The sequence below is a fragment of the Physcomitrium patens genome, chromosome 13 (assembly GCF_059467195.1).
Source record: "Physcomitrium patens ecotype Gransden chromosome 13, ASM5946719v1, whole genome shotgun sequence".
NCBI classification, from domain to species: Eukaryota; Viridiplantae; Streptophyta; class Bryopsida; order Funariales; family Funariaceae; genus Physcomitrium; species Physcomitrium patens.
Window position 1 is genome coordinate 15613911 of NC_143422.1, and position 16603 is coordinate 15630513.

The 16603-nt window shown below is 38.4% G+C and overlaps 4 protein-coding genes and 1 long non-coding RNA gene across 6 annotated transcripts; 2 read left to right on the forward strand and 3 right to left on the reverse strand.

The window, feature by feature from the left end:
- Nucleotides 1–345: 345 nt before the first annotated feature.
- LOC112290414 (large ribosomal subunit protein bL17c) lies at nucleotides 346–1842 on the reverse strand. The gene is made up of 2 exons (XM_024536607.3): nucleotides 1486–1842; nucleotides 346–911 (listed from the first exon to the last, which is right to left on the reverse strand). The coding sequence occupies exons 1-2, from the start codon at nucleotides 1715–1717 to the stop codon at nucleotides 505–507; spliced, it is 639 nt and encodes a 212-aa protein (XP_024392375.2). The 5' UTR covers nucleotides 1718–1842; the 3' UTR covers nucleotides 346–504.
- A 607-nt stretch (nucleotides 1843–2449) lies between these two features.
- LOC112290768 (putative serine/threonine-protein kinase PBL26) lies at nucleotides 2450–4671 on the forward strand. The gene is made up of 3 exons (XM_073538314.2): nucleotides 2450–3221; nucleotides 3334–4015; nucleotides 4123–4671. The coding sequence occupies exons 2-3, from the start codon at nucleotides 3859–3861 to the stop codon at nucleotides 4317–4319; spliced, it is 354 nt and encodes a 117-aa protein (XP_073394415.1). The 5' UTR covers nucleotides 2450–3221; nucleotides 3334–3858; the 3' UTR covers nucleotides 4320–4671.
- Nucleotides 4672–5290: 619 nt separating this feature from the next.
- On the reverse strand, nucleotides 5291–6552 carry LOC112290133 (uncharacterized). The gene is made up of 3 exons (XR_016506156.1): nucleotides 6211–6552; nucleotides 5943–5990; nucleotides 5291–5765 (listed from the first exon to the last, which is right to left on the reverse strand). It is a non-coding gene; the product is annotated as an uncharacterized LOC112290133 (long non-coding RNA).
- Nucleotides 6553–6614: 62 nt separating this feature from the next.
- Nucleotides 6615–7777, forward strand: LOC112290132 (large ribosomal subunit protein uL2). Its single transcript, XM_024536125.3, has 2 exons — nucleotides 6615–7134; nucleotides 7302–7777. Exons 1-2 carry the CDS (start codon nucleotides 6695–6697, stop codon nucleotides 7642–7644), a joined length of 783 nt encoding a protein of 260 aa, XP_024391893.1. The 5' UTR covers nucleotides 6615–6694; the 3' UTR covers nucleotides 7645–7777.
- A 6034-nt stretch (nucleotides 7778–13811) lies between these two features.
- LOC112290151 (reactive Intermediate Deaminase A, chloroplastic) lies at nucleotides 13812–16040 on the reverse strand. 2 transcript variants are annotated; one of them, XM_024536143.3, is made up of 6 exons: nucleotides 15781–16040; nucleotides 15444–15562; nucleotides 15133–15177; nucleotides 14905–14978; nucleotides 14471–14520; nucleotides 13812–14165 (listed from the first exon to the last, which is right to left on the reverse strand). In XM_024536143.3, the coding sequence occupies exons 1-6, from the start codon at nucleotides 15983–15985 to the stop codon at nucleotides 14068–14070; spliced, it is 591 nt and encodes a 196-aa protein (XP_024391911.1). In that variant the 5' UTR covers nucleotides 15986–16040; the 3' UTR covers nucleotides 13812–14067. The 2 variants fall into 2 exon arrangements, with proteins under 2 accessions (XP_024391911.1, XP_024391910.1); XM_024536142.3 differs by having other exon boundaries at nucleotides 15444–15583.
- Nucleotides 16041–16603: the final 563 nt, after the last annotated feature.

A 16603-nucleotide genomic window follows, 5' to 3' on the forward strand; every position in this document is an offset into this window, starting at 1 on the left:
GCACTGTTGGAGAGAAGAGCAATCTGTCCACCACTAACTTCAGAAGCACTTCCACATCGACTTCACGACATCAAAGTATCCACTCACACAAACAGCAACAACGCGAACCTGAGCAAAAGATTCTCAACCCACTTTGCAGGACTTGGGTGACAAACCATAGAATTCTGCAGCCTTTCAGAAGAGCAGGGGAAAGCATGAACAAAATAACGACTCATGTACACAGGACCAGACACAATAAACGGCCACATCTAGCCATAGAGTATGCACCTCTCAAACCTGCAAGTAAAGCTGCTGTAAACTCAGGAAGAATAGAGAGCACGAGAGAGAGAGCGAGAGAGCATGCAATGAGAGGCAAGAGTTCTTTTGTAAAGAGCTTGAGAAATCAGGACATTCTACAATGGATAGTCATCCACACTACCATCGAAGAGAAGTGTCAATTCTAGGTCTTTTAGAATACGTAAACTTCGATGCAAAGTAAAATTGGGCTAACTAAGGAGGAAATACCTAAACAAGCTCAATGAATGCCATCGGAGCATTGTCGCCCTTGCGCGGCATAGTCCGAATGATCCTTGTGTATCCACCGTTTCTCTCCCCGTACCTCTCCGGCACTTCGGCGAACAGTGAGTGCACTAATTGCTTATCGTAGAGGAATCCTAGGGCTTGTCTTCTCTGGTGAGGAGAGCCTCCCTTGGCAAGAGTGATCATGTGGTCTACGTACTTGCGCATGGCGGTGGCGCGAGCACGGGTGGTTTTAATCCTACCGTGGCGGAGGATTTCGGTGGTTAAACCTCTGAGAAGAGCGCGACGCTGATCGGCAGGCCTGCCGAGGCGGTGGATTTTGCGGCCATGTCTCATCGCAAACCACTTGGAACCATTGCTGATTCCCAAACCCATCACGTCAAAAGATGCGCCTGCGGAGACGGAATTAAACTTTGATTCTTTAGGATCGTTCACTTTTGCTCAGAAAAAGAGGTGAACTAAAAACAGTGTCCATCAATCGGTGAAGAAAACAAGTCACCGACGCATGCGATATTGATGAATTCTGATGCACGTCGAACATTAATATTGCGCAAAATACAGGATAGGGGAAGATACCTCAACGACAGACATAATCCCAAGTAACTCAGAATGCATCCCATTGTGTAGAATAACATTAGTTTTATACTAGCTTTCAAGTATCATCACTACATACATTGAAAACCCTCTGCGCACATTCTCAAACCTAATTCACATTCGAGGCTCAAAACGTGTATAGACCCAAAAAAACGGAATCTTCAACCCTGATTCCTTAACTCTTCCCGGGCTAAGGAATCGCCCATGAGACTGTAGAGTTCAAGCACTACCTTAAACATTGAACGATACCTCTATATGAAACAACCCAGGTAAAATACGAAGAGAATGCGACAGAATTAAGTCCAAGGCAAACACCAATTCAGCTCAGGACGAATTCTCCAAATGACCTGGCCCACAAACTAGGAAACTCACCATTACGCAGCTGCAGCGCATTCTCGTTCCTGAGGCCATTGAAGACCTGAAATCCAGCAGCCTTAGTCGACGTCAGCATCGAGCGCACCACCACGGATGCGGTCCGCCTGACGCTCACCCCAGTTGCTGCGTGCAAAGAAACGCCAGCGCTCCTGGACTGGGAGGAGACCCCGGAAGGCAGGGCGGCGTTCAAAGCCGCCATGGAGAACGCGGAGGTCACAGCCATGGCCATGACGGGGCAGGAGATGTGCGTTCCCCGTGCGGAGCTTCTTCGATGGGATTCGCGAGGTGTCTCTCTCGCGCTCTCTCTCTCTCGATCGCTGTGGTCGTCGTCGTCGTCGCTGCTACCACACCGCAACGGGGTAAAGAGAGCGGACTCGCGATGCCCCTGGCTCTGGATAGACACGCCCCCGACTGGCCACACATGCCCTCCCCCGCTCCCCTTCGCGGTCTTTGAAACCCGTGCGTGGATAGACCTGGATAAGACAACTGCGCATGGGTCGCCTGTTGCTGCGGTGTCCGTGGCCGTGGACCGCCACGTCAGCTGCGTTTGATACTTTCATCCGTAGCTTTCATCGTGCCTTCATCCTTTGAATGTTGATGTAGTTGCAATCCAATGAGCGTTTCGTTTGGGTGATTTGTATTTACAAGATGATTCTTTGTAGATGTTTGTGAGCATAACCTATCTATTATTTTTATTATTGTGATGATTTACCTTTTTATTTTTCTCTTTTTGGTGTTTCTTTCTGTATGAGTTTTCTTTTCTTTTTTTTTTCTTTTCTTTTTTATGTATTTTGCAATCTCTATGGTTTTTTTAGGAATATGTAATGAATGATCTTAAAAATACATATACTTGTACATATTATGATATTATTTTAAATGTATATTTACGTATAAATATTTTTATTTTTTATTTTAATAAAACAAAACATATAAGTAATATAATTATCATAAAGATTTGTATCTTTTAGAATAAGATTAATATTTTTTAATATATAATTTATATCTGACAATGAAATAATTAAATTCTTTTTTCTTTTCTTTTCTTTTTTATAAAAAATCTAGAAACATAATATTTACCAAAAAATATCCTAATTTAAGTTGAGGTCAACCAATTTGAAGTATGAATAGTACATTTATTATATACTTTAATTGAAATCAAGTTTTTTATTTTTATTTTTATTTTTTTATTCCAATGTTATTAAGTAGATTTATAGTTCTGATATAAACCTTATCACGCATTAAAGACTGTAAGGTGAATTCATGTGCATTCTTCTCTTGCCAAAACTAATAGACTGTGTATTCGTATTTATTTATTTTTTCTCCAATTTTTTAAGTTTAAAATTAATTAATCAATTAGAATGTTCTAAGAACTGAGAGTGGGTCAATATAATAAATGTACCAAGAAGTTAATGATAAATACATACACATGCATACAATCAATCACAGTATTCTACTCAGAAGCCAGTAGACTCTTGTGTAAGTTCAAAGGTCCATTTGTAACCAAAGGGCTTCACATGTTGCTTCAACATAGATACCCTAAAATATACTGTTAACTCCGCATTAGAGTATTGATCCACAAACTTTGCTTGCAGAGAGATCTTCGCAACAACTCGCTCATTGGCATAGACTTGGAGATACTTGAGGCTGGTGAAGTAAACGAGAACTTAACGCTCAAGTGTGTGACTTGCTAACAATTCTCTGACAAAAACTATCTTCGCCTGAAGCAAAACATCGTGAGTCGGATGCCTCATGACATTGATTTCGAGCTTACAATGTTTGACACACCTTGTTGTAAGTAGGTCTGACACGGTTTTGTGTCATGATTGATCGATTTATACCTGACAGAATCGCTGGAAATCATATATGCGAGGCCACAAACATCGCGGATAAGTACAAACTGAAGTACCGCTTCGAGCAGGGTAACCGAACGGTAGGAGACCTTGCCAGCGGCGATTCGGCGGGGTGTGCAAAAATGCAATTTTCTCGAGAGGCCCGTGCTTGAAACGTACGGAAAATATCCATGATTCTTCTCAAAGAAGTATGAGATTCATGAAGCTGATTCTTAGATTGTCTCATCGAGTGCAGTCGAGAGAAGTCTAGCAATGATGCCACCGGGTCTGAAGCTTGCCGGAGTGAAAGCATTCACTTTTTAGGAAACTAAGCAGGCAACAAATAACTTCCAAGTTGACCGCGTGCTTCGGCGAGGCGGCTGTGGCCATGTGTACAAAGGCATTCTTCCGGATGGAATGGCGGTCGCCGTGGGGCGAGCCAGTGGAGGCTTTCTCCAGGGTTCAGAGCAATCTTACACTGAAATTGAGATCCTATCGCGTCTGCACCATAAGAATCTCGTATCTCTAATTGGCTTCTGTAATGACCAAGGAGAACAGGTACGGAAACATTGTTTTACTCTTCAGTGCGATTTTTTCAGAGCGCTTTATAAACGTTTCAGGCTCACGCTGGAATTTCTGGCTGCAAATGTTGATCTACAAATTTTTGCCAAGGGGAAATCTGCGAGACCACCTGAAACGTAAGGTTTACTTCCCTGAAATTTGTGGTTCCTTTAAGTTTCAAAGTCTTCGAATTGTCATTGGGTTGCAACATACTAAATGTGGAGTGTTCAAAATACCATTGCAGCTATTGTGAATTTTGACTACGGATCAAGAATACGAATTGCGCTGGGGACTGCCAAGGCTATCCTCTACCTTCACACCGAGGAAAATCTCTTTATCTTCCTTTGCAGTATCAAGACGAATAACATACCGCTGGACCAGAATTCGAATGCAAAGGCCTTCGATTTTGGTCTGTCCCACCAGAATCTCCAAAGCACCTGAGTAACAGCGACTCGTCACTCTTCTCTAAGAGAGCCTCGGAACGATGGCCTCTTAACAGAAGCAGAAGTTTTATCCCAAACAACTCATATTGGACATCAGACGAAGAATTTATGACAAGTCGTTCTCAAGGCCCACTCGGACCACCCATGAGTAAAGAGTTGCCACCAAGATGAGCCCACAACGTTACATGAGGTTATGTTCTTGCAATTGTGTGAACATTTTGATGTACATCAGGTGACATTATCTATCGTTGCACGCTTTCAAGCATTTGTTACTTCACGCAACATTAAAGCAAAGATCCGAGAAGGTATATGTCTCTAAATGAATGTAAACACATGGACATTCTTTGTTACTTGAACTTTTTACTGTTCAGATTGTCCTATTCTACCGCTGCTTCAACGCAACATTAAGCACACTCAAACCACCCATCGACGTTGAGACTGAATTTTATACGCTCTGGCACCACTCAGTTCATAAACCATTACCTTCAGTCAATACAGTTTTAGCATTCCACGACTTTGCAACAAAAAAAACTTGTAGCCATGGCCATCAGTGTGGAAAGACAACGTTAGGGATAAATGCAGAACAATGAAATACTTCTTCCATAACAATAATATATTTTCTGTCAGGATAAATCCACTGAGAATCAACAAGAAATGAAATGTGAAAAGTGATGGTATCTTTGAATTGTGGAAGATGACAGCAATGGGTATTCTCCCTTAGCCAGGGCACTTCACTGTGGAGACATCGTCTAACCACGCGGATGCTATACATTGCTCCGATGCCTTACTATTTAGGAGTTAAAGCAGATTCAATGTTTGAAAAATGGAACTGGTTAACGTGCACTTTTTGCCCACGACCAAAGATATTCCACTGACCGGGAACCATTCATTCAATCAAATTGTTGGGCTCAACAAGAAGAGCGGTTTCCCACACGCAGAAGAATTTGACACTCCTGAGATTGCATGAGCTGAGATTGCAAGAGCCAAAGCGAGAGCGTCAGTTTCGCCTCAGCAAGCCCGTGATCTTTACCATTATAATGTACTTCAATTTACATGATCACTCCAAGGAATTCTACTCCGACCACATCGTGAGCATCACTTGCTACGTAACCAGTTCAGTCGACAATGTACGGGAATAATGACAATGCCATTGTCCTACACACTGTTTAATTTCTGGTGCCTACTTCAGTCCACTATGAATACGTTCCAACAATGTTTCAGCATCTCTTCAAAAGAATCCTTGCTTCTTCTCATATCCGACAGGTGCAACAGTAGTGTCGATCATTTCTGGAGCCACTCCAGTGGTTCCGGCAGTTCCACTAAGGCCTACCTTGCGCTGTTGGCGCTGTGCACGCCTCTGGCGACGAAGAATGTTCCTCTCGCGCGCTCCCTCCGTCTCCTTATCCGAGGAGGAGCTGGAGCTGGATGAGCTCCCACCGCCAGGCTGCAAAAAATTAATCCACAGTTCAGATGTAATTTTCTTAAGTATATAGTACTCAAATCTAAAGAGCTAGAAATGTGTCCACTTGTCTGTCGAAACTTAGTGCAGTGCTAAAGATTTCAGTACATGGCCATTAAGAGCAAGTCCAGAAAGTCCCATTGCGACTGGTGCAAAACTTACCTTGAGCTTACTCAGAAGGCCGCCACCTTTCTCCCCGTCATCTCCTTCCTGCATGAGCAGACACCAACCACATTAGGCATCTAAATTCCACAGGAACTAACCATAAACAACCCGACGCGATCCATGCCAGCAATCAATCAGCGATCTGCTGATCAGTTAGAAGCAACACATAAAACACTACCTAGCAGCAACTGCCAACGCTATGTCTTATACTCACACACTCACACCATACGATGAAATTCAACCTTCCTCAAAAAATTGCACTAACCCAAAAATTTCTTGTTGCAGGAGCAAAAAAGCGGGAGATATCTCTCTACTTCGTTGTAGCTCCTCGGCGTCTTGGCACGACTGAGCGATTTCTCCGTGATCTTCTGCTAACTCCAAGAGTTGAGGTAGCGAAATGAACTCAAAAGCCCGCCGTGACTCATGACTAAATAAATTCAAACTCAACATTGCAAGGTACCACATTTCCTAACAATGGTTTTTGTCGAAATGTAAACGCAGTCTGCATCCATGAAGACCCATCTTTATCACGACAAACTGAGAGGCATCCCACTCTTGAATATACTCCTCAACGAACGAGGAATCCAGTGGATGAATCCTGTATTCTGATCGGAGCAAGGGGCCGGGTTTAGGGAAGCGAGGGCTCCCAAATCCAGTCCCTCCAACAGTCCCAGTGCGTATGTGTGCTCTCGCCCGTTGCCCCGCCACCGAGCTAGAGTTGCAGCGAAGGGGGCTTCGCTACAATAGCCATGGGTCGTGTCATTCGTGCTCAACGTAAGGGAGCTGGCTCCATCTTCCGGAGCCACACCCACCGTCGCAAAGGCCCCGCTCAGTTCCGCTCCCTCGACTACGCTGAGCGCAATGGCTACATCAAGGGTGTTGTCTCCGAGGTCGTTCACGACTCCGGCCGCGGTGCTCCGTTGTGCAAGGTCACCTTCCGTCACCCTTTCCGCTTCAAAAGGCAGAAGGAGAGGTTTATTGCTGCTGAGGGCATGTACTCTGGTCAATTCGTTTACTGTGGCAAGAAGGCGACCTTGTCTATTGGAAATGTGCTGCCCCTGAGGTCTGTGCCCGAGGGAGCCGTGGTGTGCAATGTGGAGCATCGCATGGGTGATCGGGGTGCGTTCGCGAGAGCGTCTGGTGACTACGCCATTGTGGTGTCGCACAACGTGGACAGCGGAACTACTCGGTAAGTGTCGGGTGCAATTAGTGGGTGGGTTGTTTTTTGTGTCGTGTGATTGGAATTTGTGAGGGTGTGGATGGTGGTTATGTCAGAATGGGAACTGAATGAGGGTTACGGGTGGGAATGGAATGATGCGGAGAATTAGGGTTTGACGTTGAATTTTGTGCATGCAGTATCAAATTGCCGTCAGGTGCGAAGAAGGTTGTGCCCAGCGGATGCAGGGCCATGGTTGGACAGGTTGCCGGAGGAGGCAGGACCGAGAAACCAATGTTGAAGGCTGGAAATGCCTACCATAAGTATAAGGTGAAGAGGAACAGCTGGCCGAAGGTGAGAGGTGTGGCCATGAACCCTGTGGAGCATCCTCACGGAGGAGGTAATCACCAACATATTGGTCACGCGAGTACAGTGCGTCGGGACGCTCCTCCCGGGCAGAAGGTTGGTCTTATTGCAGCCAGGCGCACGGGACGTCTGCGTGGTCAAGCTGCCACCGCCGCATCGAAGGTCGACAAGGCTTAGAAGAATCTCTTACGCTTTTGTCATTCGACAGTTTCGTTGACACTCGCTTATCTTTTAGTTGCAATTCCTGGCCACAAAGAAAAATCATGAATGCCATGAGACTCGGTTTTCGATTAATGCGTTTACCTGAAAACGGCTCAGTGTGCTAGCTCAGTGGTATGTTGTTGACATCCCCCGGATTTTCTATGCTGCTGCTAGCGTGGGCTTAGTTTGCCTGTGACTTGTCGTGCCTGTTCTGATCAGGTCTTTCCTTATTTGCGTGTACATAATTGGGTTAGGGTTTGTTACTAGAGTGGGTACAAAAGTCACGGTAGTCATCGTCTGCCTGACTTTTATTTGTTCGGTGGTATGTATCATATTTTGAAGTTTCATCTGAACAGTGTCGCCTGGGCAATAGGATGTAAAGTATGTTTCCTGTCCCTTTTTGAAGCAGACACTTTTTATTCCCACGTGTGGGACTTCGTCGTAGTTTTGTTGGATTTCTTGAGTGGTTTTGAAGTGTGTTTCTTGCCAGCGTCCCAAGATTGGGAAAGCTTTTCATTCTTTCACGTGGATTTTCGCAAGTATGGAGATGATCTTCTATCACTGCGAGTTTTTGGGTGAGTACAGACTGTGCAATGATCATCATCAGAACAACCGAAATTCGAAACAGATGACCAGTGTTTGGTGTGCGTCCATGAAACTCACTTCTGAAATATGTTGTCACTTTGAATACTTGTAGCAATTTCCCCATCTTAGATGAATGTGCACATTGCCTACAAGGATTTCATTAAACTCGTCACTGATCGATCCTTATCAGTGTAAGTTTTACGGTGTGAACAAATTGACAAGTGGTTCAATTTTGAGAACAGCGCTACACTGATCATTAATGGACTTGGTTTGAAAAATGCTTCGATAAGTTTCCTCAGTTCATATACTGAATATTCCTCGAATCATACATGCTGTTTTGGAAGCACACTGATATCAATTTCCCGTAGAATTCTTAATTTTCTGATACGAAGTAAAAGGTTTAGATTTAAGCACTAGTTTATAATTAATGGAAACGTGTTATTTTCCACAGCAATTCAGATTGGAATTTATATTTAATTATCATACTGGATAACTGTCCCAATCATTAACGTCATCACTTACCATAAGCCATGTGATTGAGTTGTAGATTGTGTGGTAGAGTATAAAAACAATTCATTGTTGAGTGGACAAATGCAAAATGAAACCAAATTTTACATTTAGAAAAAATGTATCTGATTATCCATGTGAGGGTGAAATCTAAACATCAAACTATCTATGTGATTAAAGTATAACTAAAATTCTTTATGTATCATATTAATATACTGGATTGTGTTTTTTCAGAGAAATTCAATATAAAATAAAATAAAATTTTAATACAACCCTCCATACGGTGATGATCTTCTATTCAAATTAAATATTTTGGTATTTCTAAACTTGTCAGTTTAAGCAAATACTTCATTGTTCGTATTCTGTTACCTTATGGCATCTATTATAATATCAATCTTTTGAGATGACTTTATAACCATTTAAGATGGACTTCTTTTCTCTACATATCATTTAAAAAAATATTATATACTTGCAAATTTTTACTATTATAGCACAACATTTGGAATAAAATAAAAAACATCAAATGCATATACATGCAATATTGGATGATTGTAAATTCTCCACTTGTAATAAGCATAAAAACCTTCCAAGAAAAAAAAAATGTTATTGATAGAGATGGATGTAATAAAATGTCATAATTTGTACCTGTATCTATCATCACCTTTCTAAATTCCACTTCAAACCTTCAAGAATTTCTTCTTAAATTTTGTCTTATATCAAGTATTGTAATTCTACTCTCACAAAAGATTTTGTAAACTTGTACTAATAGTGGAAATGTCTAGTCTTACTCCTATACATACATCCACATATTGTTGTCTAAACTTCTATGCCTTGATCTTGTGTCTACTTTCTAATAATCTAATAAGAAAAAACTCAATCAAATCATAAAAATATTAGGTACTTTTAAAAAATATTTAAAATATTTAAAATACTTTTCAGTATGTTTTTAAATATATATAATACTCTTGCAACCACATGGTGCACCTATATATCCAACTTGTATTCAAAAAGATTATTAATATTTTTTATAATATATATTATAAATTTAATTTATTTCTTTGTATTTCTATGGAGTTCTACTTATTTAGGTAGTATAAGTATCCATGAGATTACCTTATTTTCTAAAAAAACATTTGCTAAGAGAAATAATTTCTAAATTAAATTTTGAGTTAATGAAGTCTAAGCTTTACCAGATAATATTTGCCAAATTTTTCTATCTATATTATACATGGAATAGTTGATATGTCTTTTAAGTTGTTTATTAATCAATTGGACAAATGATGGTTTTTTATGTTGTGTAGGTTCAGAAAGACATGTCATATTCAGATCTAAAAATGAGATACTTCAAAAAAACATGTTTACCAACGTATTTTTACCAGCCCATTAATAATTTTAAATTACAAATGTCCATAGAAACTTCTATTTTTTATTCAAAAATCATAAACTTCTGCACAAGATTGACAGTGGTTTTACACACACATGTATGTATGTATGTATATATGTACAATCTCTTTTGTGCATTTCTGATGGAGTTGAAGTTCAGTATTTTTTCTCCACATTGATTTGGTTTTTTCTATGGACTGGTTTTTGCATATGTTGACTGTTATTTATTATTGATATGTGTTCAATGATCATAGTAAGATGTGTGAAAACTTGAAAAATATAATTAAAACTAAATTTGAGTAAAACAAATGTATATGTACACACACACATAAATGTACCTACATTCATTCATTGAAAAGTTGGTTTTTCAGATGAGAGGTTTGTGTTGGGAATTCATGAATCAATTTCATTGGTCTAGCAGGTGCTACATTACTAAACATTGAGTTAAGTTTCTACAACTTCATCAAAGAAAAATCATTTTAAAATAGTAATAATAGTAGATGTAACTTGTTGAAAGTAGTAATAGAAGGAATCTATGCACAATAGTATTTTGATTGTAATTATAAGTTGTAAGAGCTTCTATGAATGTATGGTGTAAAACTTATTCAGATGATGATATTAATCGCTTTCTGTGAAAGTGGCCAAATTACAGTGTGTGAATGTATAAAAAGATATAAACACATGCACACATGCTCAAATAGAATCTGCACAAGCCATAATTATAAAGTATTTATTATTTTAAATCAAAACAACTCAACATGTAAAAATATACAATGGTGTTTATTATTATACAATCCCAATTAACTTTGAAATTTTTATTTGTTTTATTTCTTTTTTGTTTGCTTGTTTTGTTTTGTTTTTTTTTTCATTTCATAAAAATCATATCAACAGACTATAAGTTGTAAAACAAACCATGTGTATATATACATACATATTTACATACATTAAAACATCCCAAAGCAAAATAACTCCTTATAAGTCTGTAAAGGGTAAAATAGAAATAGACTGCTCTATGATACCTAAAATATTCTTAAAATATATATATATATATATATATATATATATACTCTATTTAATCAGGAATACCAAATACTTTATTAGATTTCAAGCAACAATAAAGTTCAAAGGTGTTCAAACTAGCTATACCTACATAGAGTATTGCTAATGCCACCACAATTTTTGCTATTACTACCACAACTCAATAAAAACTTCAAAAAATAAAAATAACTAAATATTATTTTTATATTTTTACAAAAATTATTTTATTTTAGTCATGTGTGTATATATATTTCTATTGAAAATATAAACAATTTTTTTATTAAATTAAAAAACTAAAAATACATATTGATGAGTTGTGGTAGCAGCATCCAAAAAAGTAGCAAAAAACGTAGTAACATTAGCAATACCTTACATATATAATAACACATATAGAGTAAGATTGTGTGTTGCATCACATAGATAATGATTCTGTATATAGAATTTAAACTACTACCCTGATTTTTGGGCAGACAATGGTGTGAGATGTTACAAGTAATTTCAAACACAGCTTGAAACACAATTTCAATGTAAAACAGATAAGCATCTTGTGTGTATATATATAAATAAAGATATACATACAGACATACAAAATCCAAACACCATATGAATTGAATTCATACAATAATGTATCCTTCAAACTCACGAAGACAAACATACAGCTGAGAACTTTTATTTTTATGTTTTTGTATTTTGTGATTATTTTTATGTCTTTTACATATATATGCATTTTACATTACAATGGATAATGTCAGATTCAATGCGTTTTTACAATGCACTTGGAGCATCAACAGACTAGGCAGCCAATGTGCCTAATAACAATAATCATAATTCTTTGTATATCCAAGTCCTTAATTTCAAGTTCTCAGAGCCAAACTTTGTACACTTGCAATACTTTAATTCTCACTCAAATAGTAAAGTAGTGCATTCTGTTTATAATTATATTGACATTGAATTTCACATCATGAAATCCTCAGAGAAGTTGTTTGAAATTTACATTGCAACCAAAATATCACATGATATATATATATACACACACACACATATGATAATGTTAATGTCACCACAATTTTCTATTCATCACATAACATCATAGTTTTTGATGTTGTTGCCACAATCCACCACCCATTTGATAATTTGTTTTTTATTTTTTTTTAATTTTTTTTAAAAAATCAATTGAAAAGCTAATTAGTTGCAATGGAAGTAGCAAAAAAATATTATAAAATAATATTGTTCAAGGGCATTCATTCATTAGATTTTTTTAATTTTTGTTTTTTACTTTTTTTCAAAAACATTACAAACTAGTATACAAATCAAAAATATTCTAGACTAACAATCTTTCATTCAAGAAGCAATCATTCCTTAGAAAATATTCTTTATTCGATTAGAAATAATATATGATTAAGAAGAGAAATATAAATTAACATTTTATATTATAGCTATAGTTACAACAAAAATTGTGAATAAACCTACTTTTTTTTTTTCAAATTTTTGAATGATCCAAAATAAGGAGGTCATACTCATACTAGGTTTTAGACATATATGTCATTAAACAGTAGGTAAGTGGATGGATTAGATAATTGTTGGATTGATTATGAGTAAACAAACACCACAGTATTCCAAAGATGGCCCTGTTAACATTAATTTATACAAAGAAGGCATATTCATATTTACAAAAAAATCTAATATTTTCTTTGTATACATAATATTATACATAATATTATACATATTTACAAAAAATCTATCTTTTTTCTTTGAAGAAAATTGGTGCACTTGCAAGAATGCAATATATACAAACTACATTCCATCTTAATAATTGAAATATTTCAAGTGTGTTGCAGCAACTATTAATATCTTGACAGTACGCATCCTTCTGGGTCTAACAATTGCAACTATATGAATGCAAAATTTTGCTCCCAGCCCAAAAGTCCCCATCCATTGACACAAGTGAAAGAAAGAACTTTCTACACTGAAGGGACATGGAACACAATTTCGGACAATGTTGTTCACCAAGTAATGAGTGAATGAAGTAGCTATTTTATTTCTTTCCCAATTCTACCACCTGCACTCTGGTCTTTGTTAAGCTATTTTATATACAATACAACTAAAAATAAACTTGAGCATGCAATTTCTGAATCTGGAAGCGATATACATGTGGATAGAATACGGAGAGGGAGTACCTGCAGCTTTTTGTTACCACATATATCTTGATATTTTGTGAGGAGCCAGTCCTTTTAAAATTCTTTTAACAAAATGGGTACTAGAATTCGATGCTTATGTGTGCGTGGATGCTCATAAGCACACAAATACTTTCGTGAGATCTTTCATTTTCCCTGCCATACAAAATTTGATAACATTATTATGTCAGCGGTGTTAATGAATATCAAAATAAACCTTGAATGTGCAAGCATCAGGCTGATCATATCTTGCTCTTTGAACCACACGAACTCAACATCAACCAGAAATACGTGTTGTGCTGTTATTGGGGAAAAAGAAAGCTCAGTACAAAGCTTAGAATGATGCTTCCACAATGATCATAGGTGCGAGAAATTGCACAAATGAAAATAGGTACAAAACTGCACAGTGAAACATCACTAACAAAATCATCTATTATAGAATCACAGGATAGTCAATTAACATAACAACTCAGCATTTTCGGCTTTGATTGATTATGCGCACATGGTGTATAGAGTCTTGCACATCAACACAAAAGCTATTCGCATCTAATACTACACCCCTGTTCAAGTACTTGGAGGTGTCGAATGTGTAGAGTACGCATTCTTCACGTTACAAGCAGCGATGGATTACGCATATTGCGACACTAATGCAGTGTATGAGCATTGTGGATGACACGAAGCGCCTTCAATAGCCGAGGGAATCCCTAACCACTCATTCGAGCGTGGCAATGCACTCTATTTCAATTCGTGCATTCAGAGGAAGGGCAGCAACTTGATAAGTTGACCGTGCTGGGGCAGTTCCGGGAAAATCTACAAATCAAACCATTCATGAAATGTTAGCACATCGAATTTTCATGAACAATGAAAGAAAACAGTACGTCCTACGGAGTGAAAACACAGTCTATGTATGCATAGTAGATTTCACAAAAGGACAAACTTAATGAAGAATGTATGATCAACTTAAAGACAGTGCCAGGAGCAGGGAGGGAACGATACACTCTGAAATACTGAAATTAACCTTGATGTAAACTAGGGCACCGCTCTTACAATTCTGAAAGATATCCAAGTGTCAAAAATTAAAAACACACGAAAGGTGATTTGGGCATGGAACTTACATTTTCCATATATTTTATTCACCGCCTTGAAGTCTGCGAGATCCGCCAGCCTGAAGATTTCAAAGATAAAGAGATAAATCATTAAGCAACTCACACTCTTCCATATTCCAACGAAAAGTGTGCTTCACGGGTGGTTCCAGCACTACATTTCTCAGTTGCAGACACTCCACTTTTAGGCATGAGCACAAAGCTTTAGCTGAATTCCTTGACATAAGCAACACTACTAAATACTCCACAATATGCCTACTACAGACGTACACTAGATTCTTTTCATCTTAGGATAACCTAGATATGTTGAGAGCATACAAAAACCTCAGTTAAGAAGCAGGGTACCACCAACAACAACAAAAAACAAGAAAGGAAAGAGAAAAGGAATAAAGGAAGGGAGAACGAAAAAACAGAAAGACAAGGAAGATGAGAAGGAATAGGCCTACATGATGGTGGTTTTGACGACAGACTCATAGCTTGCACCAGCTGCTTTCAAAATTTCACCCATGTTCTTCATTATCTGCAGAAGAAGTCGAAAGGATCGTGATGTGGGGAAGGGGACCATTGTAATTGATCTTCTTCGGACATTCATTTTCATTTTCTTTGTCATACCTATAGGAATTGTGGATGAATATAATTTAATCAAGCAAATAGAGGATCTGAACGAAGTGTACCTGCTCTGTTTGACCTTCCACATCTTCCGAAACAAAATTTCCCGTCTTCAATTCGATGGACAAAACCCATGAAAGTCAGTGTTGCAGTCAAAACTGACAAATGCGCAAAACATCAAGTGTAAATAACTCTGATCCACTCAAACGAGATCCATGTGTTACATACAAGATTCATAGGTTGTAGTATTACGCCCTTTGTTTCTAAAGAGAAGGGAATCTCAAGCCCTGAAGAGAACAAAGTATTCTTCAGCAATTCTACAGTATCTAACGCTATAAGTAGGCGAGCAGCGCGAATGGTAAAGAGAGTAGCACACCTCAGGCACCAAACCCAGAACCCCGGAGCAAAATACAAGGTTTCCAGATTTAATAGCTTGTGAGTAGGGTCCCAGAGCTGCTGGTGCCTTATTCGTCACCACAGCCTCTTTCTGCACAGCTGCGAGCGCAAAAGCCCTCACTAGCTCATGAAACAAACACATTGAGAAAAAACTACAGCTGAAATCATCCAACTAACATGCCACGGGAGCAACGGAACAACATTCTAAACCCTCAAGCCGAAAAGTACACAGCTAAAATCTTTCACAAACAAGAAGTCAAGCTAAACCACGAAACAAATGACAATACCACTGCAAACCACTGCATTGCAATACTTACTTGCAATGTCAGAGGAGTTCCGGGCAGAGAAACGGGTAAAAACTCGGCGTTGCGCAGGAGGTTGGCGAACAAGCTTTTGGCAATCGCGGGAAAGAGCTCCCGCGAAGCTCAATCTCGCAGAAGAAGTAGTGGCGCCGGAGGTGCGCGCAGCAACTCCCGCTACACTCAGCAAAGGGCGAGAGGCATTGGCCATAGACATCGCCATTCCTGCCAGAGAGTGAGGAGGAATTGGAATTGGAATTGCGAGAATGGGCGAAGGAGCAGCACAGCTATGGCGACGGCCGGAGGGGTCTAGGGTTTTAGCGATGGCTCAGAACACCGGAGCTTGTCATCCCGGCAAAGGGCACTCTACCCATCGCCGCGGATGTGAGTCTGTCTGATGTCTGATTAGTCTTGCGTTTTTAGTTTGGTTGAAAATTGAGTATCAAACTAAAATATAACCTTATTAAACTATGTTATTGAATGAATTCTTAGAATATCGTTTCATTGCTTGTCTCTTAGTTGTTACGGTACCTTCTTTGTCATTCTAGGCCTATGGTTGTCTATATTGTTATATCTTTTTATAAACTTTGAGGTTTTTAAAATGAATTCTAATAAGTTTTAGTTTAAAGGTTTTATCAATTTGAATCCAAGACTTTGGGGTGTAAGATTGGCTGTATGAAAAATAATTTTTTTTTTATTTCTTTCTATAATATTGTACACATTACAACTTATTCTATTATAGATAATAGCACTGCACTAAGTTTAGCAAGAGATGGCATTGGTTATTTAAGAATGATAAATTAATCTTATATATATTGAAATAGTTATTTTCATTACCAAA

Coding starts and splice junctions, on each gene's coding strand:
- LOC112290414 (XM_024536607.3), bottom strand. CDS start 1,717: ATGGCCATGGCTGTGACCTCCGCGTTCTCCATGGCGGCTTTGAACGCC. Junction 912..1,485: donor TGCGCTGCAGCTGCGTAATG/GTGAGTTTCCTA, acceptor CCGTCTCCGCAG/GCGCATCTTTTGACGTGATG.
- LOC112290768 (XM_073538314.2), top strand. CDS start 3,859: ATGACCAAGGAGAACAGGTACGGAAACATTGTTTTACTCTTCAGTGCG. Junction 4,016..4,122: donor TCTGCGAGACCACCTGAAAC/GTAAGGTTTACT, acceptor ATACCATTGCAG/CTATTGTGAATTTTGACTAC.
- LOC112290132 (XM_024536125.3), top strand. CDS start 6,695: ATGGGTCGTGTCATTCGTGCTCAACGTAAGGGAGCTGGCTCCATCTTC. Junction 7,135..7,301: donor GTGGACAGCGGAACTACTCG/GTAAGTGTCGGG, acceptor TTGTGCATGCAG/TATCAAATTGCCGTCAGGTG.
- LOC112290151 (XM_024536142.3), bottom strand. CDS start 15,985: ATGGCGATGTCTATGGCCAATGCCTCTCGCCCTTTGCTGAGTGTAGCG. Junction 15,178..15,443: donor TTCTGGGTTTGGTGCCTGAG/GTGTGCTACTCT, acceptor ATCGAATTGAAG/ACGGGAAATTTTGTTTCGGA. Junction 14,979..15,132: donor TGGAAGGTCAAACAGAGCAG/GTACACTTCGTT, acceptor CTTCTTCTGCAG/ATAATGAAGAACATGGGTGA.